Genomic DNA, 21,131 nt, shown 5'->3' with positions numbered 1-21,131 from the left:
AAGTTTATCTCCGGTGGTTGAGATTTAAAATTTCAATGTTGGATGGTTAAGATTGGCATTGGAAATCATTCAAGGGTTAAGATCAGAAGAAAATGAAGAGAAAACATCTTTTTAAAGATTCTCCATCTGAATTTACCGTTCTCTTCAAATAGTGGTTGATATTTACTTTATGTTTATGACTTAAAAACTAATGGGTGAAAAGGTTGAAATGGAACTGTCCGTGCCCGCCCGGTTATACCCTCGTATGAGTATAATATATACAATATATATATATATATATGTTTTTTCTTTTGGAAAGTTGTATATACGTTATACATACATAAATACATACACACAAACAAACAATGTACATATGTATTATTGAGTCAATATACGATATTAGTAAGCGGGTTATCTCAAGCAAATGTTGACGGATCAGGTTCGGGTGAGATGTCGGATAACACCACAAAACAGAACCCGCCTTCAAATTTCGAGTACCTGGACTCGGGTGTCCATGACGGGTTTCCTGTTCTCGGAATTTTTTCCCCAGACCTACACGTGGGGCGGGGATTAGGGGGAGAATCCGAGAATGAGAAATTACATGGATCGGGTAGGTTACTTCCCACGACCCAGAACCCGTCCTGTCAGCCTAAAACTCTCTTGCGGATTCAGGTCCCATCGCCTCTTCTCTTTCTCTCTCTTTTCCACACACACACAATTACAATTTACAAACCCTGAATTCTTCTCCTTTAAGTTCTGCGATTCTTCATAATATATTCATCTTCAGCTATAAAAAGGGCTCTTTTCTCTGTAAGTCCGTTTTTCCTTCTGTTATTTAGTTTCTAAGTTGCCATTAATATGTTCGACGAAATGCCTCAAAGAGAACTCCAGTAACTATATATTATATATTTAACCTCATTAAACCTGCCCCGAACCCATTAATTTGCTTCCACTACTAATTTTTTTTTTTTACTTAGTGCTTATGTTTTGTGTGTCATTACAGAAATTCAATTCATGATTTTCACCCATTTCTATTTCAGCTTAAAACCCTAGAATAGTTGTTGTACAATGGGTACAGAGGAAACAAAGGATTTGTTGAAAGGGGTTGACTGGAAAAATGTAGGTGGGGAAGTAAGTAATTCAAGTACTAGTAGTAGTAGTAGTAGTAGTAGTAGTACTGGTATTGCTGCTGGACCTATAACAAAGAAGCGACTACCGAAAAAGATCAGGCAAGTCCCTGAATATTATTTCCTACCAAGGAGATCACTACCCTTTTCAATGGCATTTTATGGAACATGTATTGCTGCTGGAGTTGGAGCTGGTATGCTTATAGAAGTTTGGATTAACAAGAAAATTGCAGGTATTTAAAAATCTCTCATATTGAACTGAAACTGTCTATATGGTGCAAACTATTAGCATTATACCCACATTGCCTAGGCATTAGAATGTGCGAAGTAGATAAGTCTCGGGCACTCCTTTACTTGCGAGCCGGTTTCTAAGTAGAGTTAAGCTTAATGTGCTCTAACATGGTATCAAGGCTAGTGTCTTAGGGTTGTAAGGACTTAGTACCCCTGCATGGATGGGGAATGCCGTGTCACTCCAGGCCTGACGTTGAGGGGAGGTGTTAGCATTATCCTACATCCCCTTGGTATTACAATTTGCGAAGTAGATAAATCGTGGGCCATCCTTTCCTTGCGAGTAGGTTTTCAAGGAGAGTTTGGCCCAATCGGCTCTAACACCAAAGACCCTCGGTTGGATTGATCATGAACTTTATTTCTGATCTCAAGGTGAGGGGGTTGATGGGTTCGAGACATTCTGGGTTCTGGGTTCAGACTCCCTCAAAAGTTTGCTGACCTCTACAAAGCAAAAATTATTTTTATTTATTTAGAACAGATCAATATTTGTTTATTTAATATTTATACCTAGTAAATTTCTGTCTGTTGTTAAAAGGTCCTATGGTTCTTTATGACTCTCTACGTATGTTGGTGCACATACCAAAGTTGTTTTGGTCTTTTCGATATGGAAAAGACTACACAGACAACGCATATTTTGGTTTTCTGTGATCACAAGTATCCAATGTAGTAAGGTTTATATTACGGTAAATGCTTCAGTAACTCGGAATTTTACTCAGAGCATTGATGGCATAGCGCATCCCACTGAGTTTAGACTTAGAAGAAAACCTAAGATGATCCACTTCAGCCTCTAAGTGAAACCCTGTAGCGAGGCAGCAATTTATTGGATATTGAGTAGACTTAGAAGAAAACCTATATTTTGATTCTTTATGGTCATAGATATCCAATGTAGTTTTAGATTATGGGAAGTGCTACAAAGACTCAGAGTTTTACTCAAAGCAGACACAATTGTCGCCATTATTTATATCAATGAGATTTTCAAAAAAAAGTTGATGCTAGTATGTGGTCAGGGTGATTAACAATTTAACGCTAGCTTCTAAGTGAAACCTTACGACAGAGAAGCATTTGCCTAATAGACTGAGCAGACAACCCATATTTTGGTTCTATATGGTCGTAGATATCGAATGTAGTTGTATTTGGACTTAGGGTTATTCACCAGTATGTCTTCCAAAGTATCGTCATGTCTCGTTTAATGATGTAGTTCGGAATTGGGAGGCTTGGATCTCGTGAGGGATCTACTTGCACTACCCTTTGTATAGCTCTTTTTCGTTTTAATATTAATTCAAATTTTCAGAAAACAAAAAAAAAACAGTATGTCTTCCGCAATGTTGAGAACAATGGTAGATGAAGCTGATTACTTTAGTTAGTCGAATATATTCAAATTGCACTAAATGGTGAAATTTGCTCTCTTGTCTAGTTAATTCATGTAATAGAAATTCGTGGTTTGGGTTATTCAACCATAGTTTGAAGCTAATTAATCTTTGCTTGAGTTGCAGAGGACGGAGGCGTTCTCTGGGAGCTGGAGAAATAATCGTGGAAGATCACCGAGAGTCTTCAATTCATTTACTACTCCACAAGAGAAAGGTCTAAATGGGTTTGTTTTGTGTTTTTGTTCCCGAATATTGTACCCAACCAATTCAATAAGGTCATGACAGACATGTTATAAATGTATTCTGAATTTCCTTTACGATGGAATAATAATTAACATAAGCAGACTGAATGTACAAATCTACAGTATGTCAAACTACTTCGGCCTAATCATGACCTAGAACTAAATGAAGTTTTCAATTGTCTCATATAGTCTGCAGAATAAATTGAAATATCTTAGCGCCATTAATGACCTTTTACGCATTTCAGTGAGCAAACGAAAACACAAACTCACATTGCAGTAATGGTTTAGGACTATCATTTGCCTTGTGTTGTAACTAAATTCCTTACAAGAAAATGACATCGGAGTCACAATAACAAAGATTGAATCTCCAAAAAAGAATAACATAAAATATTCTCAAAATTTTAGGAAGTCAAGGGGCATTACAGATAATAAAAAGAAAACACAAAAAATTACAGAAACAGATATCTGCATATTGGAACAACATATGCCCATCAATTTCCACATTTAGAAACCCCAAAACAAAAACAAGAAGGAAAAAACATATTTCCAATATTCAAACATCATATACAATGATGACAAACCAATTTTCTATTCATAAACAAAATAAAGAACCACATAAATGTATAAAAAGATTCACCACACAATTTACCCAACCATTGACATAAAGAGATCAAAATAATATGAACATGGTACTAAAAAAATGGGGTTATCGGTAATCGTTTCACAAAAATGATGAAGGTACCGATTTATACGGGGAGCTTGGTGACATCGTTGGTATCATCGGTGTCGCTAAAAATGATGGGTTTAGTGTGCATGAGAGGACGATCATTTGCTTCTTCTTCGTCTTCCTCAAGATCGGAGGTACTAAGATTAATGCAAGAGCACCTCTCTAACGAAGCAAAAAATGTCGAAGCCACATTTGTTCCAACCCAATTCATTACTTGATCTAGTTTTTCGCACGAAATGAAGCTATCCATCTTAATTTCTTCTTTTTGTTCTTTCTTCTTCTTGAATGAAAAGGGATCAAGTGATTAGAATTCTTGCAAATGGGAATCCCTGCAAATGGGAATTCCCATCCACAGAGGGAGGTTGTAGACTTGTGGTTTCCTAAAGAAATGGCATCAATTTATAACCAAGAATCTAAAAAAGGGTGCTTATGTTGGTGTTTGTATTTTTATGACAAGTTTTTCATACTAAACAAGGAAGCTTTATAGGCACTCTTTCTTTTTTACTAAGGCTGAGCTTGTAATAATACCTCAAATCACGACGTTCTCCCGTTTAGAGTCTGATATTTTTTATGACAAGTTTTCCATACTTTAATCAATCCACTCATGGCGTTGTCGAGATTACCAAACTAGAGTATAATATAACGGGTGTATTAGTTTTGATTATCGAACACTACAAAAAAAAACATAGGCATACTACTAATTCAACATCAAGTAGAAAATACATTCTAGAAAAAAAAAGTTTGAGGTACGACCCCTTGATGAAAAGAAAAGGTGATCAATATATATATATATATATATATATATATATATATTATTTCCCCTATCAAATAACAAAGGCGCATCTGGTGTAGTGGTATCATAGTACCCTCCCACGGTACTGACCAGGGTTCGATTCCCTGGATGCGCATCCATTTTTTATTTTTTACATTTTGAACTCCCACTAAGATCTCATCTCTTCTAAATCCCAAATCTCTACAACATCCTGTTCTTCCTTTCCCTTTTTCGTCTACCAATGGTGATTATTTTGATCAAAATGGAAAGAGGAAAGAAAGGAACCACAAAAAGCAGTAGTCGACGAAGTTTCTGCCTGAATTTTTGTTGTTTATGTCAATATTTTTGGACATCTTTGAGCGTCGAAGATCAGGCCCTAGCTCTAATTTTTTTTTTTTTAATATGAAGAGGAGAGTCTGGGAGCATTTCCGCTGTGAGACTCAATTTCTAAAACTTGAGATAACCCAACCTTTAATTTTCCTTAAAATAATTCTCTTATTAATATCTCACAAAGTAAAAAAAAAAAAAAAATTTGTTGAAATCACGAAGTAATCGATGAGCTTACCCCCTCACAATTAATTGGTAATTAAGTTTACCTCCTTCAGTAATTGGTAATTGAGCTTACTCACTTGAATTTAGATTTTTTGTCAAAACTACTAAGGATATGTTTAGTATGTGATAATAAAATCAGAAAATAAATAATATATAAACAAAATCAATCTTTACTAATAATATTCCTGGCCAAATCAAACAATAAAATGAGGTAGAATCTCTAATATGAATCATATTGAAGAATAGTTGTTCTTGGTAATGGCAATTATTTCACGTACGCCAAACATAGCCTTTATGTTTTTGTCACTAATAGTAAGTCCAATGGGGTAAGCTCAATTACCCAATATTGAGGGGGATAAACTCAATTACCAATTAGTGGCGAGGGGGTAAGCCCAAAAAACCCTATTTTTAATGATAATGTTTTCCCCAGTGTCTGGGGCGCTACCATTTTCGGATTCAAGACCTCACAAGGTGTAGGAGACTGCGATTACATATGGTTGAACCGTGTTGAACTATATTTGAGTTTCCAACTATTTGTGTTGAGGTCGTACAATTACATCGTTCAGTACAATATTTTTAATAAAATTGTTGGATCTGTCAAGATTTTGTTTCGATGCACGACTCTTACTTTTTTGTGATGGGACTCTATTATGTCTAAATTATGATTATTTTATGTCCAAGTTATGATTAATTATGTCTAAGTTATGATTAATTTATGTCATAAACTTCATCCGTCAAAACTAAAGAGATTAAATTTACTTTTGATGTGCTTGAATTACGGATTTTATAGAGAGAAATGTGGGAAAGGGGGATTTAAAATAAAGCTTAACTATGATAATGCTTGATTAACAAAAGTAAAAAAAATTTCATGTGATCCTATTTTTTTTCACTATATATCTTTGGTGGGGTTAAGGTTAATTAGATTTCTCTTTTTTGTTCTTGTGATTTTTGTCATTATTAGTATCTCCAAAACTCCAAATGTTTGGTGATGTTTTCTGTTTGGTTTGACATACTTTGTCCAAAGACAAAAACTGATCCCCATAAAAAATAGAAAGAGAAAGAAAAGAAAAGTTGATAATCTCAAAAGTTTAAAAGGAAAGACAATTAAAGGAAGGTTTAATTACTTTTAGGAATTAGGGGACAGAGAAAGTAAAATTTGAACTTATATAGACATGAATGAAAGACAAATATAATCCACTTTCTTAGGTAGCTAGAATGAAAAAAATTTACAACTTTAAAACTTTGAATTGTTTTAGAAATCAAGAACTTGAAAGTTAATTGAAATTTCCCTTTCTAGTTGACCACAAATAGAAATAATTCAAGTTTTCTTGTCATAAATTGCACTAAGGATGTTTTCTCATTATATAGATGATAGATCCATATATCTAAAAATTAGTTCATTTAAAATATTCAATTTTATTAAAAATTAATTGTTGAAAAACGGGAGGAACTCTCTTAAATATTTGATGGTTGGTTTTTATAAGTTTTAGTACATGTTGTTGATTTTCACATACGAAAAAATGCATACATTATATATATATATATATGTATATGTACTTAAATTTATATAACACCAACTATCATAATTATTGAAGTAATTACTTTTAAATAACCAACAAAAAGATTAACAAATGTAGGACTTTTTGGTCACTCATGATAAGATGTTATTAATGAGTGGAAAGAGGTTTAAAATTTTAAGCCTTTAGAATTTTCAGCCAGTCAAACTAAAGGAGATGTTTATTTTCTTGGAGCTATATTGGTGCTGTCAACAAATTAGGGTGAATATTCTTCATTTTCAACTATCCAAACAATCAAACTTGTATAAGTATATTGGTTTGGTCCTTTGGACATGCTCTTTAAAGAGTTGGAAATTAAAAAAACCTACATTTCTCTAACTATATAGTAAACCAGTTATTACATCTACTACAATATTATTTTTCGAAAAAGTTTTCTATTAAGATGTAATTCTGAGGAGAAAGTCTAAGAAATAAGGATCAAAGTAATTACGATGTCTTCACCCCTTTCTAGAGTATTAATGTTGTATAGAGCGATGATGTGTATATGGTATATTGATACTTAAATCATTGAAAACGTTTTTAGTTTCTGAAATTATGTATTTTTATCCTTGTTCACATGAGCTAGCTAGCTAGACCCACTCCTTCAGAGCGGCACTATTAGGTTAACTTTTTTTTTTGATGAGGCAGGTTAACTTAATTGACATGATTTTCCCAATTTCCTTAGAGGGCTCCATAACCAATAAAAAAAACTTTTTTTAGTTTACCAAATATGACCAAGCTAAAATATTGAAGCAAGGTCTTTCATAGTTAACTTAGTTCTAGCACTAAAGCATTTCTAATGTAGTTGTCTATTTCCCATGAATACAAGTAGGAAGAAGTAGTCATTTTCAACAACAACAAAAAAAAAAAAAAAAAAAGAAATAGTCATTTACAATTGTCTAACTTAACATCAAATTGAGTCACTATCTTTTCATCAAAAAAAAAAATTGAGTCACTATCCCATTTTATACAACCATTAAATACCTCAAAACTTGCCACTTTACCTAAAAGAGAGAAATTGCACAGAAGAACAAATTTGTTATGTTTCATTGGTCCTCTTAACGCCCGGTCTGGTTCAGTCCGTCCGATAGATTTTGTTTGAATTTGTGATAAACGGATGGAGGTGTTAGGGTTAAGTTGGCTTTGACTGGTGCCTACATAGTTGCACGGTGCTAACAGAGAAATGAGCAGTTGAGCCTGGTGCTAATAGAGATGGATGCTAGCAGCCTTTTGGCTTTGTGCCTTTAGAAGCAAAACTGTAGTGAAGATGGGTAAGAATTTTTATAATATATTTATCATAATGTGAAACTGACTTAAGTGTGTGACTTCAGATTTATTTGGCCTATTTTATTTAGGGGAATTTAGCCAAACCTTCTCAAGTTCTAACGTCCAATTGAGATGTTTTTTTTAATGTCCAATTAGGAAGGTCTCACTTTTCTAACACTTTCCATTATCACCTGCACGTGTGGTTCACATGCTTCAAATCATGTGATATGTGCATCTATCTTGTATATTGATAGCTCAATTACACTGTAAGATTGCCTAGTTTTTTTCTCCCATTGCACTCTTATTTACCCTTTTTTTGGTATATAAGTTTTCCACCTCGTCTGCGGTTGATCCTTCTTTACTAACGTCTTTGGGGATAAAATGAAAGAAGTTAAACTACAATTTAGAACTAAGAACTTAGTACCTCTAACATTTTATATGTTGAAGATGAAAAGAAAAAACTCAATTTGTTGGAGAAGAAAGTAGAGAGTAGAGAAAAACGTGGAATTGTAGATTTGGTAGTTTTAATTTTGTATATCAAAAGTGTCGCTGAAAATGAGTAGTTTTTGCAACTACTATTTCATTTTTTTTTTTCTCTCATGATTTTAAATGACTTAGACAACATCTTATTATTCCAAAATTACTTAAAGAATTAGAACTGTTTTTTTTTTTAATTTCTTCATTTAGATTTGATCTTTATCAAACTCCCACTAAAAAGCAGATGTGAGACTTATCTCTCCTATATTTGAAAATGAATAAAAATGAGCAACATAAAGTGATGTTTATAACTAACCGACGTGTCTCCAGATATACTCTCAAATAGCGTAGAACCTAGAATAAACTTCAACACTAGATATGTGATGTCAATAATAAAAGGCCGCGGCTTTGGGGAATAAAGAAAATTCTCGAGGGAATAAAGACATATTCATTTTCAGTCCAAAAAAAAAGTTCTTTTGATTTCTGCCCCTAAATCTCCATCACCTTCTCTCGTCCTCTCTCTCTCTCTAGCTCGTCCTCTCTATCTCTCTCATTTTAAACCCCTTAACATAATCGACCATTGGGCTACACATATGTTTTGTAATTCTCGTATTAACTCCTTTGCTCGATCCTCCACAGATCCAAGAACCAAATTCATATCATTGAAAGTAACTTTCATTAGTTTAAGTGGTGTAACTATGGTGGTTTCGATCAAATCTTAACTCCTATAGTCTTGTTTGATTTTGAGTGTGGTGATTCTGCTGTTATAGCTTATAGATCCGACTAAATTTTATCATTAACAATTCGAAGATTTAGGTTATTGGTTCGAAAGGAAGATTCAATTGGATAAAATTAGGGTTTCTGGGAGATCTAGGTTTTACTTACCAGATCCAGTTTTTTTTTGTCTATGTATGTATATATTAACTACTTCTAAATTCTAGTTGAGATTTGTTAAGAAATCCTTCTGGATTTTTTGCTTCTTCTTGTTTAGGGTTTTGCACCCTTTCTTTCCTTAATTTCTAGTAGTTCGTATTTAGACAGCATGATCTAATATATGTATTTTGATGTTATCTTATGAATTGCAGTAGAGGGTTGTTTGAGCTTCTTGGGTCTGGGGTTATTTTGGCTTCTTCAATTAAAACTAGTTCTAGATCTTTTATTTGGTTTCGCCGTTATTTTCAACTAGGGTTTATAAGTTGAAGGAGAGGACGAGCAAGAGAGAGAGGATGAGAGAAGGAGATGAAGATTTAGGGGCATAAATCAAAAGAACTATTTTTGGATCGAAAATGAACATGTCTTTATTCCCCGAAGAATTTTCTTTATTCCCCAAAGTCGCGGCCTAATAAAAACGTTAACTGAAACATTGATTAGTTCTTGAAAACACTAGATATTTTATGTCGACGATACAAAGTAAACCATTTGTGAAATCGAACAACCATGAACTTATGATAACACTTGTATATTACCCTTACAAATACCCTAAGGGCTACAAGTCTACAATATCAAGCTTAAATTCCATCAAGATTCAAGAACTACATTAACTTTATCTAACTCGTATACGCATATAAATGAGATGACACACATCCGAAAGTTAAGCTACCACTCGGACCCCAATCTTTCAATGCTATATGCAAATCAACTAGCCTAGGAACTTGCATATATTTGTAACTATTTGGCCTTGGGCCGTCACATAGAAGAGAATCCGGTCTAAGCTGAGATGGAGGGTCGGGCGTAAACAACTTTTTTTTTTTTTTTTTTTTCTTTTTTTACTTTCTAGAGAGGGTCAGTGCAAATGTTAATAAAATTCCAAATATATACATTTCTAATGTAAGTTGCTATATATTCTCTTCACACACAACGACATAACATTAGTGGTCCACAACATTATAACCTTTGACATTGCCACTCAGATTTTCAAGATCTTCCATGAAATTGAAACCCTTCACCCCCACAAATATTTTTTAAATTCTCTCTCTAGAATACTAACCCTTCTTCCTCTAGCTAATAGCATTAAGTACTTGGCCCTACCAAAGTTGCTTTTGTCGGTTCTTGGCTCCTCCTTCTTTCCCTCACTCTATTTGCTTTATTTTGGACTATACATTTGGCCATGAAAGCAATAACCACTACCAAAAAAGGACCCACATTTTACCTCTTCTATTTAATTTCTTCCCCCACAAACTAACCTAATCATCTTGAATTAGGGAGAAACTTTTCTTCACCGGCAATTTGATCTAATAACACTCCGTGAGATAGGAAATTAGGAACAGATTTGATAAATACTGATAACTCTCTACTGGAGTTTTAGTCCATTAGATAATGAGCTATTGGTTCTAAGCCATCAAAATCATGAATAAAATGTACACATTCTTTCTCTCATTACATCTTTATTGAATTCTTGAAGTTTTGGATTACCATCAACCATAAAAAGTATAAAAATTAAGGAAATATTTTAATAAAGTTATTAGATTGAGAAGATGAAGATGAAGAGAAGAAGAATCATGGAGTTAGCTAGCATTCTATAATGGGTCAGAAAAAGAGAACCCACTACAGTACATACACACATGCTACCTCTCTCACAAGTCATTACCCACCCACCCACCCACAATTGCACTCAAAGAATATAATTTATATTTTTTAAAACAACCCATTCATTAAAATATTTTAATTTAGTCAAAAAAAATCAACCAAGTATCTGTATTCAAATTAATACAGACTAAATACTAATATAATATTATAATCAAGAATGGAAACCAACCCTTCTCTCTTATTTTTTTTTCAATCTCTCTCTTCATATAGTAAGACCAATACATAACAAACACAAAGGACACAAACCAATATCTATCTAAAAACATTCCTTCTCTTACATGAAGACCATTTTCAACCCTAATTTATTTTTTTCTTCTCTACTAGCTAGCTAGATATTAAGTGATCATTTTTATCTTCTTCTTCTCCTCCTCTTCTTTCTTGTTCTTCCATGGATACTCATGCTCAGTGGCCACAGGTATGTCAGATCTGTTTATAACTTTTCCTTTTTCTTTTTTAAAGTTGATTGATTTAGAAGAAAAATTCAAATTAGGGTTTGAAGATTATATGTAGTGCATGGTGGGTTTCACTCCTTTTTAAGAGTTGCTTTGTTCATTTCATCTTTATGTCTCAACTTCCTTTTTTGATTTTATGTTGTTGGGTGCACCCTAGCTATTTTTCTCTTCTTCAATTCCTTCTTCTCTCTCTACCTTTTCTTTTTTTCTTCTTGTGTTTAAAGGAACTAGGGTTGAAAAGCTTTTGTTTGTTATTACTACTACTATTAAGTATATCTTTAACTTTGAAAGTTTAAAGTAGCTAACAACTATGGTGTAATTCTTGTCTATTTGTTCACTAACTCATTCATATAGTTTTTTTCCTTGTGTTTTTTTTAAGTGACAACCCTTTATTTCTTTCTCTTTTTTTATCTTGAAAGTTGAAACTTTCACTGAGATCTGTTTCTTCTTTTTATGTTTTCTGGTTGATGTCAGGATATTGGGATGGTGAAACCTATAGAAGAGATGGTGTCTAACACATGTACTTCAAACCCTAATAATAATAATAATTTATCAGAGAGTAGAAGAACAAGACCTCATAAGGAACAAGCTATAAATTGCCCTAGATGCAATTCAACAAACACAAAATTCTGTTACTATAATAACTATAGTCTTACTCAACCTAGATACTTTTGTAAGACTTGTAGAAGGTATTGGACAGAAGGTGGATCACTTAGAAATGTACCAGTTGGAGGTGGTTCAAGGAAAAATAGAAGATCATCTTCTTCTTCTTCATCATCATCTGTTTCAGCTACATCAAAGATTAAACTACCTGATTCAATAAAATCATCATCTCATCAAAACCCTAAGATACATGAAAGTCATGATCTTAACCTAGCTTTCCCAAATACAGATCAATATCATTCAATATCAGAGTTTGCTGAATTATCCAACATGGATCAAAACAACAACAACAATAGTCATCATCATCATCATCATATCCCTACTTCATCAACTTCACTTTCATCTTTGGAATTTTTAAGAAGTGGGATTAGTTCAAGGGGTTTGAATTCTTTCATGCCCATGCCAGTTCTTCATGATCAAGATTCAACCACAGTTTATACATCTGCAGGATTTGCATTGACACAAGATTTTAAACCAACTCTTAGTTTTGGTGTTGATGGTCTTGGTGGTGGTGGTGGTGGTGGTTCTTATGGGAATATACATCATCAAGGTCAAGAGACTACTAATTCTGGTAGACCTTTGTTTCCTTTCGAAGATTTAAGGCAAGTTTCAAGTCCAAGTGAGTTTGATCATCATCATCAAACTAGAGGACATCAAGGAGATTCAAATGGGTATTGGAGTGGAATGTTAGGTGGTGGATCATGGTAAAATTAAGGAGAAAACTCGGTATCTTTTTCTTCTTTTTTATGTTCTTAATTTAGAGTGTGTGATTATTTGGTTTGAAGTTGTTAATTGAGAACCAACACATGGCATAGATGGGTGTATTTTTTTTTAATAAATTCCTTCTTCTTCACTCTTTTGATGATAACAACTGTGAATGTTAATTAGGAAGCTATTTTTAGGTTGGCTTCATAAGGGTATCATGATATAGTACTATGAGTCAGTGTGTTCCAAAGCATGCATAATGATTTCATGTTTTTATGTTGAAGTTCATCATAGATTTCTACTTCTAAAATCTTCACCTTATATGTTATTTCCCGTATCGGTAAGATTTGAATTACAGTATATTCTGTAGATGTGAGAATAGTCCGACATTAAGAATGAACACTCCAACAACCGAGACTATAGTATGTTGGTTCTCTCAGCTCATCGCCAATTAGTTAGATGACTACAAACTTAACAATACACATGTTATCGTACTATTCTCCACATATAAAATTTCACCCTTGTGTTGTTATGATTATATGTATGTCTCTCTTTTTTTTATTGATTGATGGGTGAATTATATAACTTTAATGAAGTGTTAAAGGGTGGAAACTAGATCTTTGTGTGATGTGCTAGATCTTTGGCTTGGGTCTTGAGGGGGAGAGAGAGGGTTCTTTGCTTTATTTTATTCATTTGGATAACCAAACCGGATTAAGGGGATTGGTGTCACATTACAAATATCAAAGTTGAGGTTGGGTTGGAATGATTGATTGCTCTCAGACTTACTTCTTTCCAGCTCCTCTCTCTCTCTCTCTCTCTCTCTCTCTCTCTCTCTCTCTCTCTCTCTCTCTCTCTCTCTCTCTCTCTCTCTCTCTCTCTCTCTCTCTCTCTCTCTCTCTCTTCAAACAGGTTTGTACTGGCAGGTCTCATCCACACCCATCTCATGAGATTCTTTTTCATGTGATCATGATATTGCATTTCATCTTTACATCTCATATGCCACAGTTTACTCATGGTTGCCCACTACTTCTCTCTCTGCCTCTCTCTATTTATAGCTAGAAAATAACTCTTTCTTTTCCCTATTTGAATTAGGGTTTCAAATATTGTAGACCTCCTAAAATTAGCAAAAGAACTGATCAATTAGAACAAATTTGGAAAATCCCCTTTAACCTTCTTCACCTGCCTCAACCAAAATCTTACCTAATGATCTATATATACACTCTTATAAATGTTAGTATTAATTAGATTTGACCTTAATTATAAACCCTAAATCAGGAGTAGTCTCTTTTTTTCTTCTTTTATATTCAGAGTGGACTTCATCTGACAAACACCCACTTCCCTTTTGTCATGAGGATGGGACCCCAAAACATTCCCTCGGGTAACCGTGCCATGGCATCATTTTCCCACTTTGTAAATGTGTACCATCAGTCTCTCTCTCTCTCTATGCATATGTACAAGTATACAGGCAGTGGCAAACACCACCCCACCCTTTCTTGGTGGGTGACTTCTTTGCCAAGTCCAAACCTCTAATTTATACTATCTTTATAGGTCTGCTAGCTCTTTCAATAAATAAACAACTTCATTATCGATTTCCAAAAGAGGTAATGTTTAATGAGGCTCTAGGCGAAATGCGCACAAAAATGTCTTCCTAATGCACGGATTTGTGCTTGTTAAAAATAACAGAGTTAACTCAGTTCTCTAATGCGACAAACATAATTTGTTTTACACGTGGAATACATGTAATTTTTTGTGCATGAAATGGGTCATGTTGGGCAAGTACTAATAATTAAATTGTAGATAGAGATAAATCTTTATTTTGTTCTAGGACGGATTAAACAAGCATTGAGTCTCCCAAAGTGGACTAAAAACACATTTTGTGAGTAAGAAATGGACAAGAGACCACTAAGTTGTGTTTTATTTACTAATATAATCTCAGATTAGAATGATAATTGAAGCCCTAATTTCTAATGGGTTCCACCATAGTGAGGATTCAATAGCTGATCAGGTGTGGTAATCCAATCCAAGTTGCTAGCTTGACTTTAAACACCATTTCCTTTGACATATCTTATTAGTTCCTAACTGCTCCACTACCTTAAGTCAACCTTGTTAGCAAAATAACTTGTTTGGATTTTTAACATTGAGTTTTTGTTGTAAGAGATCGTCGTTCAACATATAAAACCCTAAAATAATTATGGCCTAGGTGCTAGCCTATGCTTATACTACTTTGGCTCAGCCTTGTTTAATGTTCTTTTAGGGGTTGATTAGGTTAGGTAGAAGGATTAAACTGAATTTCAGCATCTGGAGACAGGGTCAAAGAATAGTGGAATTCTCTAATCCCAATACTCACCACCTTTCCGTACTAATCTTACACAACAGTGGAATTCTCTAATCCCAAAACTCTAATATGGTCTATGTTGATTTTTATAACCTAGTCCCAAAACCCTAAAATGGTCTCTCCACCGATGAGAAAATAATGCAGTTTCTGAAAAACTAAGTTAGTCAAGATGTGGGTGTTAGTCAATGTAAATAAGGTGGAGGGGTGTACTCTTCTTTTGGGTGGTCATCAGACTCAAACTAGGCCAAAAATCATCCCAAATCAGTCATTCCCAAATTATAAATCACAAACTACACAAAAACAAACGTTTTAAAATCTGAGTCGATTCAATCCAGTTCTCGAGACAGATTTGAGATCTGACTTACAGAAGAAAAAAATAACTACTTTAAATGTTGATCCAACGGGGCCAATAAAGATTTGGAATCACCTTATGGTATGGAACTCGAGTCCTAATATGCATCAAACACCAACCTCTGGTTTTCTTAGTTTAGTGAATAATAATATGTTACCAACAGCCAAATCACCAAACAGAAGGAGAAAAGGTTATGCCGATGGAGATGCGGGTGGTAACATATACAACAACAGCAAAAAATGCTTCGACTTACTCAAGAATCAGGGCACAAATCCTGATTACATATATTTATGTATAATAAAATTCATGACCTTTAGGGTATCATACGGGATCTTTAGGATCTTTAATTTGTGATCTTTAGGGTCTTTTTATTTTATTTTTGCAATACTCCTTTTCTTTCATGTTGTCTTTACTTTTGTGAGTTTCATTGTTGTTATTTACTTTAGTAAATCCATGTTTGTACTCGAAGGAGGCAAAACTATCAAAACCATGTAATTTGTTGGGTTGTAATTCTTCTATGAATGAAATTCTGGTTTATCTCAAAAAAGAAAAAATATGTTACCAACAACATCAAAACCCTACAGATTTCGGAGAACTTTTGCTGCATAAATGGAACTAATACATAAACAGAGTTTTCACCAAACATCCTACTTGAGTAATATGTAAACACTATAAAAAGATTAAAATCAAAACATGAAGAGAAGAAAGCAAAAAAAAAAAAACTCCCATACAAGGAGAGGGGAACCTATCTATAAGCACCCTTAGCAGTTCTGGCTTTTGTATGAGGATCATATAACCATTGAGTATGAAAAGAATACGAAAAAGAAATGAACCGCAGGACCTTATACAAAAGTTAAACTAAAAAGAATGTATTGATTTGCTTAGGGCGTGCACCATTTCTCACTGTTCTGCATTGATCCCGAAGATACGGACTTTGTGCATGTTGGGAAACTTGGCAACAACCAACACAACCACCGCCAGTGTGTTGAGAAAAAGCATTGGGTTTTGATAATCAGTTGTATGGCAAGCTATCAAGTACCTGCCCATAATATGGAATATAAGAATGGAAAACTATATCGTTATTGATGAAAGAAAAACTTTAGAACGTAAGAAAATTTCAGAGCAAATTAATCCAAATTATATCACAGATTCCGACCACGACAAGGCAATTCTCCACAGCTTTTCATGAATCTTAAATATTTGAGCTACCCACTTCCCTACTTCAGTAAATTAATTTGTGAATTCAGCAATTGTTGAAAGGAGAATAACCTACTCCATTGTCTGCAATTTTCAGACTTCAATATGAGCTCTAAGGGTGAAGTTTTTTAAAGGTAAGAGCTTTCCAATATTAGGTACCAGGTCAATTATTTCGGTATTTCGATGTCATCAAAAAAGAAGAAACCTTATAACCGAATTCAGAATCATAGATGGCCCTAGGATCCTTTCTCTTCCAACAATCAACACATAATGAATAGAAATGATAACAATAAAAACTAACCCAAGCAAGCCCACTGATGCACCATAATTCAAGGGACAACATTACTTCATCCGTTAAAGGATTCTACATCACTAGAGTAAAACCCAGCCGTGGACTAAAAGTTTAAATCCTTAACCAGATTTCGTGTTCATAGTACGTAGTTTCTTTTGCTTGTTTTTTCTCTTCGCTTTCAGAAGACCCTTGTAAATTCTATTCCCCGTTTAGTAATTCGAAGTTAAAAAAAACAACACCATTATTCATTAAACGGGTAGCACTAACATTAATTGAAATTCAAAATCCAAATAAATTGGAATAAGTTTCTAAAGTTGTTATATTAGCAATATTTATGTGTAAGGTAACTCACAATACGACGGTAGAAGTATACTCACAATACGACAGGTACACAAGTGAGGAACTTTCTATTGCACGTAAGCTGTTTTCCATTGTCAATTTGCTCCCACCAAGTCAATCCCCGATAAACACCTTGGTCTTCAGCAAATGGAGTTCCCTTCTTCCAGTGGAAAAAGTGATATGTAACCTATTTGAAGAGCCATATTCATCGGTAATTGTGACTATATCAAGAATGAAAACATTCACATGCTAATCAAAATGAAAAACACTTATTTAGGTGGTGTTTGTGTTTTTCTCTATATTTGACTCGAGAACTGAATTGACACAAGTAAGATTTCAGAATGTATGTTTTCTATATCTAACTCGTTAGATTGACAGACTCTGACTGATTTTGAATCTCCATTTGGGTCAGACTAAAATAAGTTTGAATTAAGAGAACATGTCTGATTTATCGTTAAATGAGTGGTGCAACCCGAATCAAAACAAGTTAGAGTCAGACAGCTCAGTTTTAAACAAATCAGACTTGGGAAATTTAGATTTAGGCGAGTCAAATTCAGGCAATGAAAAAAAAGAATCACCCAAGACTTCAAGATGAACAACAGTGTATAACTGTATATATGGCAATAACAGAACAACACACTCTCCGACACGGAGCTATAATGGGCCGGCGCATCCAGAATATATAGTTTTTATAAATGACGAAACATCGGGTACTATATATACCTCATTCCAATTTCACCATAAGCTAATCAATATCCATGATATATTATATCTAACAAAGATTGTGAAACTCACTCAAGTTTTCATATTTATGTTCAACCCATATTTCGAAAGCTAAAGAACCCCAATGATCTTAATTCACTGATCTGATAAGTAAGATGAACAAGGATTTAAGCATAAGAACATTAGGCAAGACAAACTTCCACCCTAATTCCAACCCCAAAGGAATGTTTTCTTGAATAGGTATAGGCTCATAAGCCTTGTCCAATACAACAGAAGGAAGAAAAATAACATATTTTGCACTCATAGATTCTACACATACCTAGTTCTATTAGTTAAATTCAATTGAAGTTCCTAAAAGTTTTTTCCTTTCCAGCAACTAATCGATAAAAAAAAATACCTTAAACCCAATTTGACAATTTCCTAATTTATTTCAAAGTTCTAATAAGTAAGAATTCTATAACCCAAAGGAAATAGGTCAAAGAAATAAGATCAACCCAGTCTAATTCAATTATTCAAAACCCTAAAACAGTCAGTAATAAATCACTGAAATTAGAAGAAGAAGAAGAAGAAGAAAGAGGCAAAACCCTAAGAATCAATGATTGAGGTTAGAGAGAGAAGAAAACTTACAAAGAAATGAGAGAGATTAACGATGGTCCAGGCAATACCAGGTGTACAACCGAAGATAGATAAAAGCATCATCCATGAGAAGAAGAGGATTAAGGTATAAGTGCTCCATACACCTGGGTACATAAACCACTCTGTGTTCTTATTCAGATCTGGTGCTGCTACTCTTTCTACGTATAACTTCCCCATTTCCCTCTCTCTATATATATATCTCTCTACCTTCTTCTTCTTCCTCTTCTTTTTGAGTGAGAGATTGCTATTCAAGATTAACAACTAGAGCGCTTTAATCCATGAACTATTACCAAAATAAATAAACCTCTAAAATAAAATAATCCAAGAAAGAACTAAACAAATGAATAGGAGGGAAGGGAAAGAGGCGGCTCAGATGTCAAAATACAATTACTTTTTGTGGGTAGGATGCAAAATATCTTAATCTATTTTGTTTAGTCAAATTCAACAAATTAATATTTTTTAATCCTTATATCATTCTTTGCTCTTTAGTTTTACACCGTATGAGAGATTAATCTTATTCGTAGATTATCTGATTAACGATTACAAAAGATGGATCTTCAGTCCATCTATTCATATGATTTCAAATTATTCCTTTTAAGATATAAACGATTCTTGACACATTCATGTATGATAAGATTCCCAAATACCGTCAATATTTACTAATTACCAGAGGAGCAACAAGGAAGGCGATAATAAATATAGAGACCATCAAAACAACAATCATCCCATTAATGCCATTTGCTTAAACGACATTCCATTTATCGCACCCAAACATGGCCGTAGTGGACTAGCAAGCAACATCAAATTTGGCACAGGTACACGTTGTTCTAATTAGTTATCCGTGCCACTGGCCTTTTCTTGTGTTTACCACAAGAACAGTTGAAAATAGCAACACTAGCAACCAGCCAAAATTTCAAACTTCCCACAGTATACACGAAAAAGAATCTAGAGTTTAGTTTCGACTTCCAAATAAAATAGTACAGTACAATGTTTTTGAAATCCTCTAAGGATTCTCTATCTACAATCGTTTTTGGGAATACATGAATCCCTTATAACACAAAAAATCATTCTCAATCCAAAACTTGCAAATACCCCATTAATGGAAGATATCATCAAGAGTTAAAAATGCAAGGTTTCATTTGATCCAATGAGCCAGCCATTCTCGACTCGTTTCCGAGCCCTTTTAACAATAGTGAAGAGTGGAGACGGTCCTGAGTACACGTATACAACATAAGCTATATAACTTACCATGAGCTTTACACTGAATAATGTAACTGAAGAATGAGCATCCGATTTCGAGCAATTATCATAGACTGATCGTGGCATTGTCGATGCTATTGAAACTCAGCAATAATCTTCTTTTTGCAGATTTAGTTCTATAACACCAAACCTCAAAGGCTTCGCTCAAGTCAGGAAACTTCACCTGTTGATTCTGCATCCACTCAGAGAGAATATCAGTTTGGTCATTTGACGGCAACGATAGTACCAATGACGTTATTGCCCCTTCAATGCTTTCACAGAGTTTTTCATCCATCTTGTAAATAAACCCTATTTCTTCACTACCCTTTGTATCTAGTAAAGGCTTCATTTTCCTCACATATGGAAGCCATATCTTCAATAATTGAACTCTTACAGTTGCTGGAACGATTACATTTCCATAGCTGACGGCATCTAAGACCTTCCCAGCAATCTCTGTTACCTTTAATTTCACACCCCACATGATTGAATCGAACTTCTTATCAAGAATTGTGTTCCGAATAATATAAGAAATATCTAACCAGCTTATAACAAATATCCTCATTGAATCCATCTTAGGTAGTATATCACACATCCACTCGAGATCGGATAGACTCTGCAAGACTTTATCTTCTTCTGCCTCAGACGAGAGATAGAGTTCTGCTTTCAAAGAATCCAGCAGTATCTTTCTGAATAAAGAAAACAATTTTGAAAGACCCATTTTTACTTCTGATTTTACTTCATCATCAGCTATAACCAATGGTGTATCTTCGTCTGCTACTAACATGTATTCTACTTGTTCCTGAGCAGACGTTTTAAGTTCCATGCTAAATGGAAGCGAGGAACAATTTGTGGAGGTTGCGAAATGAATCGCAGAGAGAAAAACATTCTTTGCACCGTTAATATCTGCAGGTTGAACCCGGGCTAATATAGGCATGGCTAGTAAACCTAAGCCAGTGAATTATTGCACAGAGTAGTGTCCCCAAATGTTGAAACCAGCTTCAGATTCTCTCCTTGCATTTAAAGGAATTTATAACCGAAAGAACCCCGAGAGTGATTCGGATTGTCTCATGAGCCCACAAGTGGTGAGTCTGCAGAGACACAGAGCCAGCTTAAAAACCTTAACATTGTGATCATAAGTGGATTGATCCTGAGTACCAAAATCAATCAAATTTAGCAGGTTTGAGAATACGGAGTTGATCAGTAAAGAACTTTGCCCTTCGTTCTAAGAATGGAGGAGTGGCAGTCATAAAATTCGAGTC

General features: G+C 34.3%; 3 protein-coding genes, 1 non-coding gene and 1 pseudogene across 6 annotated transcripts; 3 read left to right on the top strand and 2 right to left on the bottom strand.

Moving 5' to 3' along the window:
- The first annotated feature begins 495 nt into the window (after positions 1-495).
- Positions 496-3,119, top strand: LOC147534226 (uncharacterized). The gene is made up of 3 exons (XM_086650621.1): positions 496-789; positions 1,020-1,339; positions 2,888-3,119. Exons 2-3 carry the CDS (start codon positions 1,048-1,050, stop codon positions 2,920-2,922), a joined length of 327 nt encoding a protein of 108 aa, XP_086506747.1. The 5' UTR covers positions 496-789; positions 1,020-1,047; the 3' UTR covers positions 2,923-3,119.
- A 1,448-nt stretch (positions 3,120-4,567) lies between these two features.
- TRNAG-CCC (transfer RNA glycine (anticodon CCC)) lies at positions 4,568-4,638 on the top strand. Its single transcript has one exon. It is a non-coding gene; the product is annotated as a tRNA-Gly (tRNA).
- A 6,378-nt stretch (positions 4,639-11,016) lies between these two features.
- Positions 11,017-12,906, top strand: LOC147534224 (dof zinc finger protein DOF4.6-like). The gene is made up of 2 exons (XM_086649627.1): positions 11,017-11,354; positions 11,866-12,906. Exons 1-2 carry the CDS (start codon positions 11,328-11,330, stop codon positions 12,760-12,762), a joined length of 924 nt encoding a protein of 307 aa, XP_086505753.1. The 5' UTR covers positions 11,017-11,327; the 3' UTR covers positions 12,763-12,906.
- A 3,125-nt stretch (positions 12,907-16,031) lies between these two features.
- LOC147534223 (uncharacterized) lies at positions 16,032-19,341 on the bottom strand. 2 transcript variants are annotated; one of them, XM_086648559.1, is made up of 3 exons: positions 18,625-19,341; positions 17,288-17,461; positions 16,032-16,485 (listed from the first exon to the last, which is right to left on the bottom strand). In XM_086648559.1, exons 1-2 carry the CDS (start codon positions 18,808-18,810, stop codon positions 17,309-17,311), a joined length of 339 nt encoding a protein of 112 aa, XP_086504685.1. In that variant the 5' UTR covers positions 18,811-19,341; the 3' UTR covers positions 16,032-16,485; positions 17,288-17,308. The 2 variants fall into 2 exon arrangements, with proteins under 2 accessions (XP_086504685.1, XP_086504684.1); XM_086648558.1 differs by having other exon boundaries at positions 17,313-17,461.
- A 203-nt stretch (positions 19,342-19,544) lies between these two features.
- LOC147534222 (BTB/POZ domain-containing protein At3g05675 pseudogene) lies at positions 19,545-20,806 on the bottom strand (annotated as a pseudogene). Its single transcript, XR_015227781.1, has one exon. The product of XR_015227781.1 is annotated as a BTB/POZ domain-containing protein At3g05675 pseudogene (transcript).
- Positions 20,807-21,131: the final 325 nt, after the last annotated feature.

Source organism: Eschscholzia californica, unplaced genomic scaffold, assembly GCF_041429995.1.
Source record: "Eschscholzia californica isolate CP2 unplaced genomic scaffold, dmEscCali1.0.p SCAF_6, whole genome shotgun sequence".
Classification (NCBI taxonomy): domain Eukaryota; kingdom Viridiplantae; phylum Streptophyta; class Magnoliopsida; order Ranunculales; family Papaveraceae; genus Eschscholzia; species Eschscholzia californica.
Note: the sequence above shows the minus strand (reverse complement) of the source record. Positions and strands in the feature narration are given on the sequence as shown.